We start from the raw sequence: 19,620 nt of genomic DNA, 5'->3' as shown, positions 1-19,620 counted from the left end.
GCATATGCATGCTAAAAGTGGAAAAGAATTACACCTTTGAAAGATCATGAGCATTGGGAACATTGTTTTTCTTGGGAGATGTGTAATGCAGTAGCCATTACAGAGGGCGGCGGCTGCAGCTCCGCATCCCCCTCCACCCAGCCCGAAGTGAGGCTGAGCAGGTATTACCTTGCCAGCGGGCACACGTGCACACATATGCACAGTGCATGTACATATGTACATGGCTGGGCACACAGATCAACACAAACTACAGCACTCGCACAAACACAGGCAGCACCAATGGCCTCATCCTGTTTCCCCCCTCTGGCTGATCAGGATGAAAGCCTGTTAGTGGAGGAAGTGGACATATTATATACATATATACAATCTGGAAGCCCCCAGTAGCTGACTTCAGATGCTCGGTCTATGCAGTAGCTGCCTGTGGATCCCCCATGACTTGTGGTCCCCCTCCAGTTGCTGGCACATAGACATCCATACACATACATGTGCAGAGTCCCCTCACCCGGGAAATAGCTAGAAATGAAGTTTAATGAGAAGAGAGGACAGACTGCGGTGACGGGGCACAGGGTGTGGCCAGACAGGCATACTGACCAGCAGCCTCTTTACAAGCAGCCAGCCCCTTTTATCCCCTCTGCTCTATGCTTACTGTGCTGGTTCCTCCCCAAACCACCTTGATGCCTCTCTCCCTGGCTTTTGGTTCTTCCCCTAAAGGTCCGATAGTAAGTCTTGCACAATCCCCACATGCTCTTCTCCTGCATCCCGTAGTGAGTTCCATACCCTGGTAGACAGCAACCCTCCGCAGTCTGTAAGGTGACAGGGGAGGCTCTCCTGTTCACTCAGCTGGTGGGTGTCACTGGCAATGGGGCAGATGGCTCTGCTCTGGCAGGAGCGGGGTCAGGGGCTCCGCTTGCTCCGCCTGGGGTTTCTCCCCATCACTGTTTCTCTGTGCTGCTTTGTGCTTATAGAGATGAGCTTTTAATCATATAACCTAACAGTTTGCATAATGGAGAGGTGGGGTGATTTGCCTACAAATAAATATGTATATAATATATATAAAAAATTACAGGTTTCATATATATAATATAATACAGTGTAAATATATATAATTTTCTATCTGTAATATATTGTATGTTAATAAATAATTTTCTTCATAAATCGTTTGTGTTAAAGTATGTTAACAACACCAGTGCTTTATTAAGTTAATTTGTTGTAATGGAATGTATTTAGAGCATGAGGAAGTTAGATAAACTAGTTGGGAGGTGAGGCTTTGCTAGCACAAAGATTTTTTTTTCAGTAGTAGTCTAGTTACCTAACCCAAAAGATTTAGACATTTGTGAACTAGTTATGGCCCTAAAGATGCTGCCATAGAGTTTAAACTGTAATGTGTCTATCTATTTATAGATACAGATATATAAATTGTAAAGCTATATATGTAGTTTCTATATAAAGTATTCATATATAAGCTATATATAAAAAAATGATACAGATATGTAGAAACTGTATAGAGATATATCCCACAATATACAGGCAACATTTTACTCTGTTGGTTTATCATCTATTTATTTACAAGTATATCAGTTCTCTATTGTAGCATCATTAGGATCACAGCAGCTTCACAGATGTCCAAATCCATAGGTTTAGGTCATTACCCTACTACCAAAGCAAAAGTCTTTGCTAAATGTAACTGAAGTAAATATAGAAACTATAGTTTTATAGATAGATAATTATAAATATGAATTATAAATTGTGTTATAGCTTTATATATATATACACACAGTATATATAGAATTTATATAAAGTTTATATATGTGTGTGTGTATGCATATATTTATAAGCTAAAGAAAAAATTACATGATTTGGGTTTTCAGAGAGCTTTGTTTAAAGATGATTTCTTGGGTACTTCATGATGATCATTGCCTGCTAGACATCTTGGTCTGTCACATCAAAGAGATTTCAAGAGAAAAAAGTGCAAAGAAGTTTATAGGAAAAAAAGTTGCTTGGTAAGGAGAAAAAATTTGAAAAACTTCTCTTGATTTTTGTTTAAACCTGTGATTTTCTGCCATGATGTTAGTGTGACAGGTCAGGCAAACTCAGCAAAGTAATGGGTTTTAGAACTCTTACATAAACTCTGTGTAATGTGATTGTCAACTGCTGCTTTGTAGAATATTCTACATTATTTAGAAGGCTTTCCTTGCAATATAAAGTTTTATGATTTGATAAACAAGAATATAGCTTAAATGAGTGCATGGGACCTATACAAAAGACTTCACTGAAAGTGTATTAGCTTTATATCTGACCTATAACTTAGAAACCATGAGTTGGAAGAATCACTTTTTGTAAATTGTAGGTTGCCTTGATTCATACTGTCCTAAATCTTCTATTTTGCAGGGCTATTTGCCAGTGAAAACACTGAAGAGCTAAATCATTCCAGAGTAATTTTGTCTTTAAACTAGTTGGTGCTTGAGGAAAAAAAGTGTATATTAGTCATGTTTAACAGGAATAATTTTATTTTCTTAAAGGAATTACCTATGGTTCTGCTTATTCATCAGATGGACAGACATGAAGGTGCATGGACCATATTGCCATTAATGAGAGAGTAAGTGTACTGAATACCAGTTGTTTTCAGTATTTTGTGTAACCCAGCAGATAAAAAATATATTACTCAAACTTTTTTTCAAAAGCAACCATTTTTGGATAGGAGTTGCAACTTTATCTTTTCACTTTCTACTCTTTTTAGCTTTCCAAAGCAATTTTCTGTTAAATTTCATTAAATCAGAGAAAGCTATTTTAAATATAAGAGGAACTAAAGAAGAAATAGTATAACGTAACTGAACAACTAGCTTCCTTAAATAGTTGTGTGTTTTAAAATTATTAGAAAAGTAAACTAGTGAAAAGAAATAGCATTTACTTTTTTTTCCCAGTTGCTTAAGGAGTGACTTCTGAAAAATTGCTGAATTTTTGATTTTTTAGGTTGGTTGGTTAAATAAAGTTGATAATTTTTTTTTAATAGATAATGAATAATACCTGTTTGGGGTTTCTATCATATATTGCTTAGAGCGTTCCTAAGAGCTAGTCCTCCTCTATAGTGAAGAGGTGTAGGTTTCAAGAACTTTTGGTAAGCCAGTTCTTATCTCATTGTGCTCTGATAATACAGGAAATTTCAGATATCTTGTCTTAGCTTATGTAGACGGTTCCAGGGGAGACTTGCTGCATTTACACAGTACTGTGTTGCAAACTATTAGGAAACAAAGATTCCCATTTCAGGAAGTTCTAAAGCTCCTTGGTACTGAAGGCTATCCTAAAACTTGCATTTAAAATTGATGCCAGAGGCTCTGCAGCTTCTTGAGGCTTAGTTTAGTCAATATTATTTTTCCTCTGATGCAAACAGAGTTACTCAAAAGGATTCTTTTGTTTTGGTTTGGGTTTTTTGCACCAGACTGGTCACAGGACAGGATTTTCATACTCTTTTCTGTTCTGCTTTTTATTGCCTTCTATGTTAGTAGAAACATGAAAATGGTGCTTGTATAATACCTATCCATAATATATATGTATGCTGCAAAAATAAGCAAAAGGAGAATAAAAGTAAATTGAAAAACTGGAAAATCAGAATCATCTTTGTTTTCCTTTCTTAGCCCCTTTTTCAGTGACTGAATGGCTACTCTTCTGAATTACTTACGTCTCAATGACAAAGTTTAACGGAAAGAGCTCTCGCAAGATAGCAAAACTCAGAAGCAAAAATACAGATGCTAGTTCATGTGACAAAGCAAAAGAAATTTCTTCAGTAGTCAGAAATGGAATCTCAACAGTTTTCCAGCTTGAAGAGAATTCTGGAGTAACCAGTTCCTTGTGTCTCCTGTTTTGTTCACCACTTTTGGCAAAAGAGCAGAATGAAGACAGAGAGCAGTTTAGAAATATGTACGTGTTGTGAGGCTTGTACTATTTAGGTTTTTTTCAGTAGACAGAAGAGGAGGAAGAGAGGGAGATTAAGTGGTTAGCCAGTTCTGCAGCGGTTGGTGATGCTAGGAATTGTGACGCAAGTTGCACTCTTATGAAAACTGCTTTCAGTAGAATAGCTTTCCTCGGTTCTTTAGGTATCACCATTTTTAAGGAGGTCTGTACACACGACAATTCTTGATTTTTATTTCTTAGACACAGATTAACTTGGACAGAATATTTGTTTTCTGAAGACTTCTATCAAGTGTGATTTTAAGATCTCTGTCACTGTATTAAGGATTACAGTGAATGAAAGTTTTCATGAAGTTTTTAGGTTTGGTTCAAGGATGTGGTCAAACGGCTGTTGTAAATCCTGTCATTAGGCAGTTTCAGGATTATTGCAATTGGTGTTAATGTCCAACAGTGGGGCTCAATGGAAGGAAGTTAAGGTACAGAGGGGATGGTAACTTAAACTGCTGCCTATAAACTTATGCCTTTTTAGGTGCCTATTCCTATGGTACTTACGTATTTCTGAGTTGACATTCTTTATCTATCTATATTCCTTTCTCTCTGGGATAACTAATGCTATGTAAACAGATAGGAATGGAGGCAGTATCTTCATCTGTTTACTCTAGTGCTCTGATATGCGATTCTAAGTAGTAAAGGTTTCTGTTTGTGTGTAAATTTCCAAGTGCTTATATCTGGGGGAGTGGAGGTTGAATCTATGATTCTGTTCAAAAGCCAGTTTTGTAATAAAACATTAATTTCTTTTTTTAGCTTCTCTGTTACCTATGGTAGGAACTCCTCATGGATTTTCTTCTGTGAAGAAGATACAAGAATACAAGTTGTAAAGCTTCTGGAAACACTTGGAAGATTTGATCAGTCTAAGGTGAAATAAAAAATCAGATGTTTAATTTGCTTTAGAATGAGCTTGATTTTTTTTTTTTTTTTTTGATGAAACATAGGAATCATTTAAAGTCTTTAAGTACAAAATTCTGTATGTATAATTTTGGAATTCTTAGTTACGGAACAATTTCTGTTGTCCAGAATTTCATGTTACAATGTTGCCTGTATGGTTCAGCCCCCAGCTTTTGGAAAGAGATATTCAAACAGTGTAAAATAGGGGTATAGAGTCCTGATTTAGAAGCTGGGAGTGAGCAAGATATTGAACATGGAGCAGTAAGAGGGCACGTATAGCTGTTGAAGAGCTATTAAAACTGAATAAAAAGAAGATTCTTTCTGTGGATCTCCTGAAAATGCTGTAGCAGCAGTAAAAAGGTGGATACAATCTGCTGTGTTTCTTTCTCCTGTCCATCATCAGTTCTGATTACCATCAGGCAGGATGATTCATTAGCTCTGACCTAATATGGGAGGGCATTTATTGCATTCTGTTTCTGAACTGACTTGGTGGTAAGAAAGAAAATCTTTACCTGCTGGAAGAAAAAGACCACCAAAAGACTTGCACAACAGAAGAAAAAGCCAGTCACCAAAAAATAAAGTAAACTTGGCAATGCAAATGATAAGTTGTTAATGTTTAGAATTCTAAATGTTCTGAAAACATTCAGCCTGATGTCTTTCATTGCCTGGACTAAAAGAAGCCAAAATCTCCTGTCAGAAATATGCTTCTCCTCTTTTTGTTACCTTGATCAAGTATTGAACTCTACTTCAGGTCTCAGTTTAGTGTATTTACTTCTGTTGCAGGCACGTGGCCTTGTCATGTTTCCACACAATTCTTTTCTAAAATGATGATCATAATAATTTAGAGATCTTATGTATTTAAAATACTCTGTCTTCAAAATGGACTACTAAATATTTTCAGGCCTTTGGAACATACAGCCATTTCTGTTTCAGAAGCAGCTACTTCAAAATTTCTATGAATTCTCAGGACATCAGTTTTGTTTTGGATGCTGCCCACATGCCAGTTTTAATCTCTCCTTTGCAGTACATGTAAATCTTACTATAATAACAAATTATGTTCCAGCCTGCATTGAAAGGGAAATAAAATGTTTCGCTTTTATACAGAGTAATGGTCATCTTAGTATAACAGTCCATAACTGATTCCTTGTATAATGTAATAGTCTATCAGTTATATAATTTAAGATGATGAGTTAGACCAGAATGAGCTCACTCATTATTAATTTTATCATGTCAGCAGTCTGCCTAATAAGAAGCTGACACACATTAATCACAATAAAATATGTACAAGGAACATATAAATAGCTAGCGAATCTGCAGCTTTTCAGTCTGGATATGTAGAGATGAATAACAGAACTATTAAGACTGGTATGAACGTAATGTGCATGGAAACAGAAATGTGAAAGCACCATAAGAAATCACAGAGGAGTGTTGTTTTTTAAAAAAAGCCCACATTAATAATGATGGACACTATTGATAGCTGTGAAACTAATAATCAGTGAGGAATGTCTGATTTACGGCAAGACCGGAAGGTGAGCATTCAGATAACTCAGCAGCAGAAACCTGGGCACTGATAGCAGGAGGACAACAGCAAGATTAAACCAAATTGTATGTGGAAATATGAGAGGAATGTGCCTCCTAACAGGAAGACAGATTATAGCCCTGAAGATACCCAAAAGTAAACCAAGATGAGGGGCAGCAGTGCCGTAATAGCTGTTGACACTTACAGGGTAAAGGGATCTGTCTAAAGAACAGGTTTGTCTTTGAGGATCGTAAGACCTCAATAGGGAGGATGCAGCAGCTGGTCTTGTTCTCTGTGTTGGACACAAGGCCTGGCAGGATGAATTGGCTCGTTTGCTGTGGCCTTTGTGAGTAAGTGGGTACAAAAGTGAGTGGGTAGAATCAACTTGCTTAGCCAACTGTGTAAAATCATTTCCCCCTGCCCTGAAGTGGGGTATTGATTTCATTGTGTCAGATTTCTCAATATTAGTTAAAGTGCTTCAAAGATTTGGAGTGTCCTTACTAAAGGGAGGTGATTTGTGGTGTTTTTGAAGCATAGTATTTTAACTGATCCTGTGGAATGAATGATGTACAATGTACAGTGAATTCTTTTCTTTTTTCACCCACGTTTTTTTCATACACAGAACGTGATTACCATTACACCTCTTGTAAGCTGCTTTATAAGTGTCTTAGTCTATAACTGATTTCATCTTTGCTTGTAAAGCCATCTTGCACAGATCAGTTTGTTCTGTATAACACTGTTTATTTGCTGTTTTGATCTGAACAGATAAGCCTGGAGAGTATCAGCTGTAATCTAAAATGCCTTCACAGTGTTGATTTGTGACTTAATATTTCCAGACATGATATTCTGTGAAAGCCTGAGGAGAGTATATGTATGAGTTTAATTTTCTCTGTTTTATAGAGAAAGGAAATTAAAATTGTTTTTTTGATCTGCAAGCTTAAGAGAAAGTTTATAGTGTTTTAGTGTGAAAATTAGCACACAGAATTAGGATAAGAAAATACTTTTATGCAGTGTCTAACACAGTAGAGTCAAGGTTCTGAAAAGAGTTGTGTGCAGCTAGTACTGTTATGTGAAATTGTTAATATTATCTGTTTCTGAAACGAACAGAATGCCTGTGTTATGAACATATTGAAGCCCTGGAGGCCCTTTTGTTTGCACAAAATACTTCTAAAGAATTATTTTGATTTTCCAAAGAGATTATCTTTGTGCATAAAAATCAATGTGTTTGCCTGTATTTGCCCATCTTCTTTCACCTCCCAATATTTTGTTAGTTTTTAAATCCTTCCAGTGAACACTACTGAATCCTTCCAATAAAGGAGGAAGAAAATAGGGTCTGTTAGGATGGAAGGTATAAATCAAAGGCACAGTAAGGTGCCAGGTAGCCACCTATGAAGGTGGTTAATGTGGAAAAAAATCTTCATCCTTGTCTTCTGTGTAAATTGGGTAGAGACAGTTTAATTTTGGCTGTTTCCTCAATGGATTCCTAAAGACTGCTCAGCCTGAGGGGAGACACTGATTACGGGAGCTGACACATTTTCAGCCTTTGTGTTACCTGAAGAAGTAGCTAGTCAAGTACAAGCTACATTCAATTTAGTCTTATTTAGAGTGGCTGATTGAAGTAGAGGGGAGTAACGTGCAGAATTCAGGGGAAAAGTACTGTCTCACAAACGCATGCACATGCACACGCAGTGCTACACTTGCACCAGTCCTGAGTACTTGGCTGGCTGAGCCAGAGGGTCCTTGGAGAGTCAGGGCTCCCAGCAGGGATGATGTCCCATGGCTTCACCACAGCATTTGAAGCAAGATAAATCTCATGGTTGCTTATACCAGTCCTGGCCACAGGCTTGCCGCACTGAAAGACCTCTGTAGACGTGTGGGTTTTAAAGCAGCCAGCACCTCATAGTTTTGACTTGGTGTGTTCAGCAAGACAAATACTGCTGGCAACTCCAGGCTTCTGCCCTGTTCTGCCTTTGGGGCTGCTGGACTGAGTCCCAGTGGGAAGCTTCTGGGGTTGCCAGATCAAGTGTCTTCTGGGGCAGCCACACTTATGTGGCTCAGCCTGTCCGGTTTGGGCTGGAGGTGTGCCTCTCCTGTTGCATTCAGACCTCTCTTCTGCTCTTTGCCAGTTCACCCTGCCTTAGCCAAATCTCACTCGTTATTCCTCGTTCACTCTGGGGAGCTACAAAACTGTATTTCAGTCTGTATAGCAACATTTGCATGGAGCTGTAGAGATGGCTTTTGAGAAGGAAGAGCCTCTTGGGGCTATAGTTTTTTGGTCTGATGTTTCTACAGTACTTTTGCTTGAATACTTTCCTCTTTGTCTTGAGCTGTGCGTAAATTGTTTATTTACCTTATGTCAAGTGTATGAACTGTGCTAAGGCCACAAAGGTATTTTTCATTGTTGCTGACAGCTGCCCTCTTAAAGGAGTGGAAGAATCAAATACGGCCGGAAGTGTGGAGGAAGAGAACAGAAACCCAACAATTAATCTGTGTGATTAATATTTTTAAACAGACCTGGAAAATGGGGACAATATTGTAAATGTTACAAGGGATTATGGCAGTGTTTGGTCTGAATGTATCTGTAATGAATGGGACTATTTTTTGTGAGAAAATAATCACCAAAATTTGAATCTATTTTAATAGTGAGCTCAGAAACTGCCAGAAAAAAAGCACAGTCTGAGTTACTGTCATAATGCAAAGAAAAGCTCCAGTCTTGAAATACTTAATATAACCATTAGGGTGATTCAGAGGATCAAGGTATTTAAGGTGTATTTGCTTTTCAGGTTCCCTAGCGGAAAATAACTGTAGGTTAAACAGGTGGAAATCCAAAATGGATGTACATTCAGACCCTGAATGTGCAAGCAATACTTTTGAGTGCTCTGTCTAATCAGTAGCCAATAATACCTGACTCACTCAGTGCTCTTTGCACCAGTGGAATCCAGGGCTAATGATGGAGTCTGAAAATACAATGTACATCTGAACTTTTAGAGAACTGCCTTTTGTTTCATTTCTTATCAAGTAAAATTTTGGCCTGGCTTATTGTGAAGAATATAATTCCCTTGTTTTTGTTTTCAGGTTTGCTTTATTTAGCATGAATGAAGTCATCATCTTCACTAAGAGGACTCTGTAGATGAGCAAAATTGTTTTCTATATTCTTTTACAGGAGTGGTTTTTAGGTAAAGCATTGTATGATGAAGAATCTACAATAATTCACCACTATGCCTTTGCTGAAAATCCTGCGGTCTTTAAATTTCCAGATTTTGCTGCTGGTTGGGCACTTAGCATTCCACTTGTTAACAAGTAAGAGTTGAATTTTTAATCACTTCCTAATTGTTTATTGAGAGCAATTAAGAGTTTTGAATTTACATCTTGATGCTAATCAGTATTATGTTAATGAGTTATGATTTCTTATGGATTAATATTTTCTATAAAAGTTAAAAGTATGCCTGCAGTGCAGCTGAAGATTTTACTAGAGATCATGTAGATATGCAGTCAAATTTTAATTTTGACCTATCTTTGAATACCAATTGTAGCTCGCTATGGTACACAACTTGGGATGTACTCCATCAGTGCAGGCTGGCCACTCAGTTATTTTATTTGACTTCGTGGATTGGTTTCATATGCTGAGCTCTTTTGCTGCTGCTGCCCCTATATTATCATGCCAAGGCTATTTTGGTTTGAAGATCTAAGGTGTGTAGCAAGACATTCAAATATTGTGCGAATGCATGTTAATTTACAGCCAGGTCTGGGTATGTCTGCATAGATTTGTGCTCCCACTATAGATTTACCCTGAAAAAACTTTTATTGACAAAATTCCATTTTCTCCTTATTCCACACAATTACCGTAAGTAAACACTTAAGAATTTGTTAATACACATGCATGGAAATATATTTCCACATATAATTCTGTATCATTGCTCTTATCCATTAGGTATGATTTATTTTTCTTAGCTCTGCCTATCTGAAAGTTAACATCATGTTAACTAGTTGTTGATACTCTTTCTGTGATTTTAAAAAAGTAATTTCCTCCAGTTGGCAGATTTATTCATCGACCTTAGAGTGACTGCATTGCCCTCTGTAAGTGCTCATCCTATGGAGAAAACATAGATGCTTAGTTTAGATTAGATGCTTAGTTTTTAGATGAGATTTGAAAAGTTCATAGACTTCAGAAGTTAAATACATCTTGTTTTAGCAAGAATTGGTATTTTCATAAATTGAAAGTGCCTAAATATTGTGCTTTGGAACACACAAAAAGAGAATGTTATCTGAAGTTTGAGATGCTGATTAGTATGCAGCTTCAAACACACTGCTGCCTTTAATCTATTGAAAATGTTATGCCAAACGGTAGATCCACTCTAGATGAGAACTTTCTTCTTGGGCAGGAAGAATGTGTTGAAATGTGTGCTGAAAATGGATATTATTATCATCACACTGTGCTCAGATGCAAGAAAATTTGATATGAAAAGAAAATGCAAGTTGCTTTTTAGACAATAAATACAGAAGTGGGATTTTTTTGAAGATGATTGTCAAAAATATTAGCTATACTTTATTGCAAGCTAGTAGTGATTTATTGTGTAATATGGTAGAAGTATGACATTAGAGGACATTTAAATATTATTGTTTAAAATAGTTTTTAAATATGCTAGAAAATATATCAGATACATTTTTGTGAAATATCTATAGGTAGCTCTTTATCTAGAGCAGTACTTCCCTAATCCTTTGTGCCAGTAGTCTACTGTTGGTCTGCATTTCTCTCTGATTGCTGTGCAGCCTACCTGTGGAATGTTTTCTGGAAAATACTTACAGTTTCATAGATCAGCTACAGATTTCTTATCATGGCCATGAATACTGCAGTTAAGAATAGCTGATTTAGAAACTGTTAGGAAATTTTTGTATATCTCATAGATGTAAGAATTTCAATTTATTCATTTGTATAAAGGGTCAGTTGATGCCGATCTTACGTTTCTCTTATTCATGCTTTTTGAAGTAAGTTTCATCATCTTTATTGTATAGGCTTGCGAACAAGTTGAAAAGTGAACCACTCAAATCAGACTTTACAATAGATTTAAAACATGAGGTAAGCAGTGGGTTGTTCCTGTGATGTGAGTAAGAAAAATTCTCTCAAAACTATATATTTGAATCTTGATAAAGTAAAGAAGAAGTAAGTTTTTTAGGGGTTGTTAAAAATTTTGAATACAGTAGTGTGTTTATTTTTTTTTCTCTTCCTTTAGAATATTATAACATGTAATACTTCAAAATTATGCCGCAAGCATAGAAGAATTCATGAAGAAAATTGCATTTGTGTTAATATTTTGTATACAGTGAGGTACCTTCTAAGGCTTATTCTATAGAGAGGGAAAGAGCATCCAATTCATGAAGTTTAAACTGTCATGAATGGTATCTCAAATACTAGACAGCCACACTCACATTTTAAATCAGTGTATAAGAGCCGGATACGATGGATTTGGGATGAAGTATTTCGAGGAACCCAGCTGTTGCAACCATTGGGTCAGTGTGAACAATCAACACTGCAACTTGTATGATGGAAGTTTGGACATTTTGCTTTTTACCACTGGTTTGCAACAGTTCCAAAAGGCAGCTACGGGGTGTTTCAGAGAATAAGAGAGTTGGTTTAAAGAAACATAAGAAATGAATGGAGATCTGAGGCAAGACCAGTGCTACACTGTCTGAAGCATGTTTTTCTGCCTCAAAAATGCTCATACGACCCAGAATTTTGTGTTGTCACCAAAGTGAACACCAGAACCAGAGGGGAAGAGGTGGATGAGTCTGGGGTACGCTATTAGATTTTTGGCCTGAAATCATGAGTGATTTTGATTTTATTTTAATTTTTTAAAACTCTCTTAAAATTCAGCTATAAATTCTGGTTCCAGCCCATATTAAAAACCTTACTTAAGTATTCCAGATCCTTATTCTGTAATGGTTACAAACTTCCTCATTTCACATAAATTTATAGTGTACTTATACTGTATAAATCAGTAGTGTAGTTAAATGCATTTGGCTTTGTGCCAACAGTATTCTTTCACTTAGTTTTCCCACCTTGCTTGATGTATTTCTAGAAGGCAGTTGAACTCCCTCAGCCTTCATTTCCTCCATGAAACAAGCCAACAAGCTGTTTTACTTTCCTCTTGTTAATTTTTCTAAATGCAAGACCTTGCACTTCACACTATTCATCTTCTTGTGTTATCTTGAAGTCATTCATATTCCCAGTATTCCAGTCTACCTCAGCACTGACAAAACCTCTGAATGTAGTGTCATCAAAAAATTTCATTAGCAGACTCTTAATTTGTGTGCCTTGTTGATTAATGAAGAACAATTGATCACTTGACTGGGAAAGGTGACTTCCATCCCCCTTCATGTTCTGTTAGCAATTCTTTGTCTGTGTTCCATTTCAAATTCATCGCTGTTGGTAGCTTACCCCCTCATTTATTTTATAAATCACTAGCTCCTGTTTCTTCAGTCTTTTTTATCTTGCTGTATCCTTCCTGCATGAATCATGATTGACAACAAATCAAGGGATATAATCTGAGATCCTTAATGTTTATGTGTAATGTTTAAATTTATGAAGGATGATAAATGTCTTAAGAAATATGTTGGTTTGACAGAGCCCTAATAACATGTGCCTCTAGTCCTTGATACTTTACTGTGCTCCGTATCAGCTTTTTCTCCTACTACTTTCCACATCCCTAATTCTTACATCCCTAATGCTTATATCGCTTTCCATCTGGAAGACCAATCTTACAAATGTGTTAAAAGGTTTTTTTGTCATGCTAGTTTTCATTTGTAGATTTTTCCTAGATTTTTTAAACTATATGTAATACAGCATATTCTCTTCATGCTGATGTTTACTTAAAACTAGAAGTGGATAATTGATTTTTTGTGTAGCTATTGTTAGATATGAACAAAAGACTAATGTATTTTGTGTCTTTTTATTGTCAAGCTATTCTTGTTGTTTTAGGAACTGTCTATCTTCCTATTCTATAGCCCAAAAAATGGCACTCTTACTTCTGAAATATGATAGCCTCACAGTATACTAAGGGTTTCTATCGAAGATGTTATAATTCTGTGAGAAATCTGCTTTCTTAGCACATGATGAACTTTCATAATTAGTGAGTGGATAGGTCATATTAGGTTAAAATTGAATATTCTTTGTGAAGCATAAGCATTGCTTTTTTGTTGATTCATGTGTATTCATTCTGAATAGATGAGTTTTGAGGTAATACAATCTTAAAATGTGCTGGAAGCTCTTTATAAAATCACATCCCTTGCTGTTATGTAGCCTTCTAACCAAGGCAGGGTCAGGAGCAGTTTATGTGCCAGAAGGTGAATGTGGCAACAAGGTAAAAAGATACCTTGGGGATGTGTGTATGATTACGCTCAACTCCTTACCGCTTGCACGTGTGTGTTACATGTCATTTCCATACTCTTCCTCTACTCCAAGCACTGTGAATGATGTTAGGCTTGACCTCCACTCATGCGCTTCTGCATTTGCTTCCATATAGAGTGTTCTTCCCCATTAGTGCTTTGAACTCATCTGAACTCGTCATTTATGTCTTCAGAAGCACTGCTAAAACAGCAAAGAAGCAGACCACTTACTAATGGCAAGGCTAAGAGAAGTTAGAATGTATTTGCAAATTACAAAACTCATCCTGGTATAGTAGGAACCTGCAGCTGAGTTGCAGTAGCTCAAAAGTCGCTATCAGCTGAGTAGTAGTAATAACCGTGTTTGCATGCAGAGCTCCCAGTCATCTTCATTCCCTCTCAATTACAAGAAAAATACAATAATTTAAACCCTTTTCAATGCAAGTAAACTAAGTATGTTTTACTTTGCAGTTGAGGTGGGCTAGGAGTGCCTGTGTAGTTATGACAGTTCATTTATAACCAGCAGCTTGTTAAAATGTCATCAGCTGGTTGTGTTCTATAATGTGACTATACTGTAGCTCTTTGGCATCTAAAATCTGCCAAAGCTAGAAGCTTAAGTTTCAAGAATATGTTTCTGTTCCGAAGCCTGCCCCCCAGCCCTGACAGTGCCTGAAACAAATTAAGAAATGGCTATGTGTAGGTTGTTGAGGTTTTTTGAGGAGGTTGATGTGAATGAGATGGGCAAGAAGGTACTAATCTCTAACTTAAAGCCTGTAAATGGTTTGACTTCCTAGCTATGTCCAGACCATACGTAATGCACTTAGTTTGCACTGAGTTCTTCCTGAACTCTGTGGGGAGGGGGGAGGAAATACCTTGCTCTTTTAATAATAGCTTAATGAAAACTTACTCCCTACCAAGAGTGTGATCTGGGTTCTGGCCCCTACATAATCTGAGGAGGTTTGAACCTACCAATTCCTGCTTCCCAAGTAGACATAAAACGGTGAAAAAGAGTCTTATTTTCTCATTGGCTTTGGTGTATGCTGGTTCTGGTCCCATATTCCAGTGAAGCACTTGTTTTCCATGCAAGAATCATTGAGAATACGTAAAAGCAACATTGGAAACAGCAACTGGAACCCAAGATGAATTTTCCTCCCTTAGAGGAGATTCATCCCCCCTGTGCTGTAGAGTCAAGCTCCTCTTTGCTACACTATCTTGTTGGTTCTACGAATCTTAATTTTTACCTAATAATTCATCTTCGCAAGGAAGAATGGAGAGTCCCTGTCCCAGGGTATCTGGTTTGTTGGCTTGGGCACCCTTTTGAAAAGCAGAAGCTGTAACTTCTGACTGAATTAACAGAAGCAAACCTAGAATACATATCTATATCTTGAGCATATGCTCAAACAGCTTTTATACAAAAGGAAAGTGCTTTCACATCTTTGAAGTACCAGTCCTCGAAAGAGACTAAGCATTCAGAATGCAAAGTGGATGGTGGTGCAGCTGGGAAATACTGAATCCACCACATACTTACTGGGACGTTCTTTTCTTCCCTTTAAATTTTTAAGAACTTAATTTTGTTTTTTTAAGTGCTTGAACAATTTCATATGAAATGAGGTTAATTTTTTAACTAGTCTAAGATAGGTAGCCAACATAGACAATTCCTGACTAAACAATTAGTCTGACTAAGTTATAAGCAGTATCAAAGGTTTGTGATGGAAACATTGGGCAAGTCTAAGTGTTCTTGATCTGTAGTGAAATACAACTTGAAATATTATTAATTTTATTATGAATTAAATGAATGTAAACATAAAGATTCTTTTTTGTCTTATTCTGACATCCCTGGTTTGTTTCTTCCCTTTTCTTTGTAAATTTTTGCTGTTTTTTGTAACATTTAAAATGGAGAAGAATCTCCTACATTATCCATCAGTCTATTTCACAACTTCTGAGTTTTATTATTGTTTTTAAATTATTTTAAATTGTCACCAAAATAAGCATTTTATTTTATTTAAAAGAAGATGCCAGTATTCATTTCATCCCTTCTTCTACAAATTTAGAGATGAGTTTTTTTCATGTGCTTACATATGTGAAACCAATTTTAATCTTTTAAACCTTGAGCATCTGTAAAATTTTCATTATAACAAAAAATTTTTGGCTTTAGAAATGTGGAGGAATAAGGTATGCAGCAAGTTAATCAACTAAGGCACAAATCCTTTATGGCATCCTATATTTTTAACCATTTCCTATTAAGTTTATCCTGTAATATGATGATTTCTATGCTTGCCCCAGTTACTCTACTCATAGATATAAATGTTTTGCATTTTGATAGATCGCACTATATATTTGGCAGAAAGGGGATGGACCACATCTTACTCCAGTGCCTGAGTTCTGTACAGATGATGTGAACTCTCATAAGGTTAATCATTGCGCAACAACATTCAGTAATTTTCTGCCACTTTGTGTAAGTACCTTATTTTAAATACCACTTGCTTAATAAAGGTAAAACTCTTACTAAAATGCATAATATTTGACTTAAAAAAAAATCTCAGACCTTAAAAAAATGTTTTTCAATAAACTCAAAAAAATTATTGCTGCTGGCATTTTTCCTTTGTTTGGATATGCTTTCAGCCTTCTGTGGTACATAGTATTTTCTGGCAAACAATTAGCATGCATGATTTTACCACAATGTCTGAGCAGCCCATGATCTTTAAAGTATTTCTCCTTATGATTCTGTGATATACTAAAGTACAGATAATCTCATTTTGGAGATGGGAATCTAAAACTTGATACATTAAAGATAAAATGCAATATAGCATTTAAGTGCATTAAAGTACAACCTGTATCTTCTATTTCTAGAAGCATATATTTAAGATATTGTGGGTAACTGTTACTGGGGGCCAAAAAGTGATGGCCATGTTTGCAGGAAAACAAAATTCTAGGTGTCAAAAAGAAAATAAACACGATTTCAGTAGAGTTGAGGCAGTTTGCAGGTTTCTAGGACATAACCTTTAAGCTTCTCTTTCCTAGTATGAAACAGTTCAACAGGTTCTCATAGCGGTTATTTTAATTACAAAGAAGTTAAGAAAATTTTTTTTCAGGTAAATCATTCTTAGTACAACAAGTTCTACTGCTCTTCTTTTCCTAATGAATAATGTTTTAGTGCAGGTTAAAATCCTACATCAATGGAAAAGTTATTTCAGTAATGTTATTTCAGGAATTTGAAACCACTACTGACACACTTTCAAGGGACAAAAATATCCTTTCTGCTGTATTACTCAATACGCTATTCTACTTGATAAGCTACACAACGGAAAAGTATTTTCTGTTTTATTATAGGTGTGGACATACATATCCAATAAAATGTTAGAGGCAGCGCCTGCAATTGCAAACTTAATTTTTGTTCTGTTCCTATAGGGAGAGCCAGTGAAAAAGGAAGATGTTTTTGTTGCTGTAAAAACATGTCGGAAATTCCATGGAGACAGAAGTAAGTTCCTGATTATTCAAGGTAGTAGCTCTATACAGTATAGTTTGGGAAATTAATATTTAAAAAACAAGCTGATGCAGTATTTGGCCGTGCAACTCTTGGAACTAAATATTTGCAAAATCCACTGGGAAGGATGAAAGCTTCAGAATTCTAACAGCATTATTCTTTAGGTAGAATTTTTTTTTTTGTTATTCAGAGTTGTTCAGGAGTGTTTGAAATGCTCAAGACAAAAAGTTATGGTAGTTTGATGTTTCATTGCTAGTTATTGGTTGGCAAAAACTGTTGAAAATGAATACCTGAATTAAAAATATCTGAAGTTAGCTTACGCTGATGTAAATTGGAGCTATTGTGTTAACATCCTTCACTGTATCCCCCGGATATGTGGTCAAGTCACATTCCTTGTACTAGCAAGATACTTGTGCAGCTGTAGGGTGAGCTGATTCAGAAATTTGAGCAGACTGAAAGCTATCTCCCCTACCCCTTGCTTTTGTTCTTCCCTTCCCCCATAAAAGAAGTGGGTAGCTTAAGCTATCATGTTGCTTTTATGTAATGTTACCATATGCAATTGGATGTGTACAGGTGTTCTGTAATGCTTGTAATGGGAAATTTTATTGTGTAGAAACGTGGCCAAGTATAGTACTTCATGTTGAGTCCAAGACATGGCCCAGATCTAGAGTCTTCCAAAGTGTGTCTCACGACAGTGTCTTTCATCTGGAAATTGTAGTGTCCTGCAAGTAATGATAGTCACCATAAAAAATATGACCATGGTATCCATGGTAAAATACATATATATATGTGTGTGTATATATATATATATATATGTATGTATGTATGTATGTTTATACTTATATGCAGCCCAGCAAAATACATATAGTGCATATTAACTTCCCTCTCAGATGCAGGGAAAATAAAGGCACAGAGAAGGCTCCCTGCTTCAGTTAATGTACAGCAGATGTCAGCTAAATTGAGCTAGAACTAGTGTTTACAAAACTTGGTGGGAAAGATTTCAAGTCCACTGATTTAATGGAAAATACTCTATCTACTTGATGCCATCTACCAGTCCGTTCTAATTTACTTCTGGGCATTTTTTTAACAAGAAAATCCAGGAATGGATTTATTTACAGGAATTTACTTGCATTTTGTGGGTGCTTGAATACTCCAGGTATGTAATATTGTCAGCATTATGCCTATTTTGTTTATAAGCTTAAGTTATAGTGATTATTGTTGGGGAGGAAAAAAAAAGCAAATTAAATAATGGCTAGTAGTTGTATCAAATTTTGTGGTGCGTTTTGCCATGCCTTTTGTCAGAAGACAGGATGAAGTTAAAAGCTCTTTTCTTAACTAAGTTCCCCTTTGCTAATGCATTCAAAACTGTAGGTTCTATCATTTGTCATTTTAAATTTAGACTGTTTGCTGGCTGTTTTCTTTTTTCCAAATAAGATTTATATAACTTATATTTCTTAATGTTGTTAGTGTACCTGATGAAGGCACATTTCCAGTATTTTAATCACCTAATCATTTGGATATGTTTAGCAAGTAGCTTTTGACAAAACAAAATCGACTGTCCTGTAATTGGAGTTCACTGAAGAATTTGCCTTTCTGGATCCATGTTTATTTTCTAATTCTCAAAATTACAAACAAAATAAAAAACTAGGCTGTTTTTATTAAAAATGATCAAAAAGTCAGAAAGGAACGCAAGGCTTTAAAAAGTTAGCATAAACATCCTTCAAGAAACACATGTTGAAGACTGAGGAAAATTCTTGAACTTTCCTCACAGCTTCCAGTGTTATGCAATGGAGGATAATCTTGCTCAAGATTTTGAAAGATTAATGGATGCCAGCTTCAGAGAGCTCCTTTTACCTGGTAAGTCTTTTTTTATTGTATGCCAAAAACTACAGTAGTGCAACATTAAGGGCTTAGAATTTGATGTGCAAGAGCAGCTAAATTAAAAAATTTACTATAGATTTAACTCTCCTTCTTATACATACTTCATATGGTTATATAGAAAATATGAATCAAGGTTCCAGAAGTGACACAACTAAATTATGATCAAGAATGCAGAGTTGAGCTTCTATAAATCTCTCTCTAGTATAATGTTAAAACTTCCTTGTGATCAAAAGTAGAAATACATATTGGTAAATCCTTGCATCGACAGTGTGTGTAAGAGCTGGTCAGGAACTTTCAAATAATTGTTATTTCTTTGGAAAACATCGGTTATCTAGAAATTGCAAACTGTTGTGGGATTCTGTTTACAATAGACATTAGTCTGGATGGTAACATTTCAGTAGAAACAAGCAAGGAAAACAGAAGGAAATACAGTTTAGCTAGTAGCACCCTGGTTAGACCACTTAACTAAGGTGAGACTCAGGTCTTTGCTTCAGTGAGCTTTTTT

The 19,620-nt window shown here is 36.1% G+C and overlaps 1 protein-coding gene across 2 annotated transcripts in view; it reads left to right on the top strand.

The window, feature by feature from the left end:
* Positions 1-19,620, top strand: part of B3GLCT (beta 3-glucosyltransferase) — a 66,788-nt gene that overhangs the window by 34,694 nt on the left and 12,474 nt on the right. For both annotated transcript variants that reach the window (XM_026108921.2, XM_026108922.2), the window contains exons 5-10: positions 2,520-2,596; positions 4,711-4,822; positions 9,534-9,670; positions 11,384-11,447; positions 16,074-16,205; positions 17,159-17,228. In XM_026108921.2, the coding sequence (XP_025964706.1) occupies positions 2,520-2,596; positions 4,711-4,822; positions 9,534-9,670; positions 11,384-11,447; positions 16,074-16,205; positions 17,159-17,228 (592 nt within the window). The remainder of the gene's footprint in view (positions 1-2,519; positions 2,597-4,710; positions 4,823-9,533; positions 9,671-11,383; positions 11,448-16,073; positions 16,206-17,158; positions 17,229-19,620) is intronic.

This window comes from Dromaius novaehollandiae, chromosome 1 (genome assembly GCF_036370855.1).
Source record: "Dromaius novaehollandiae isolate bDroNov1 chromosome 1, bDroNov1.hap1, whole genome shotgun sequence".
NCBI classification, from domain to species: Eukaryota; Metazoa; Chordata; class Aves; order Casuariiformes; family Dromaiidae; genus Dromaius; species Dromaius novaehollandiae.
This window is presented reverse-complemented; position numbering and strand designations above follow the sequence as displayed.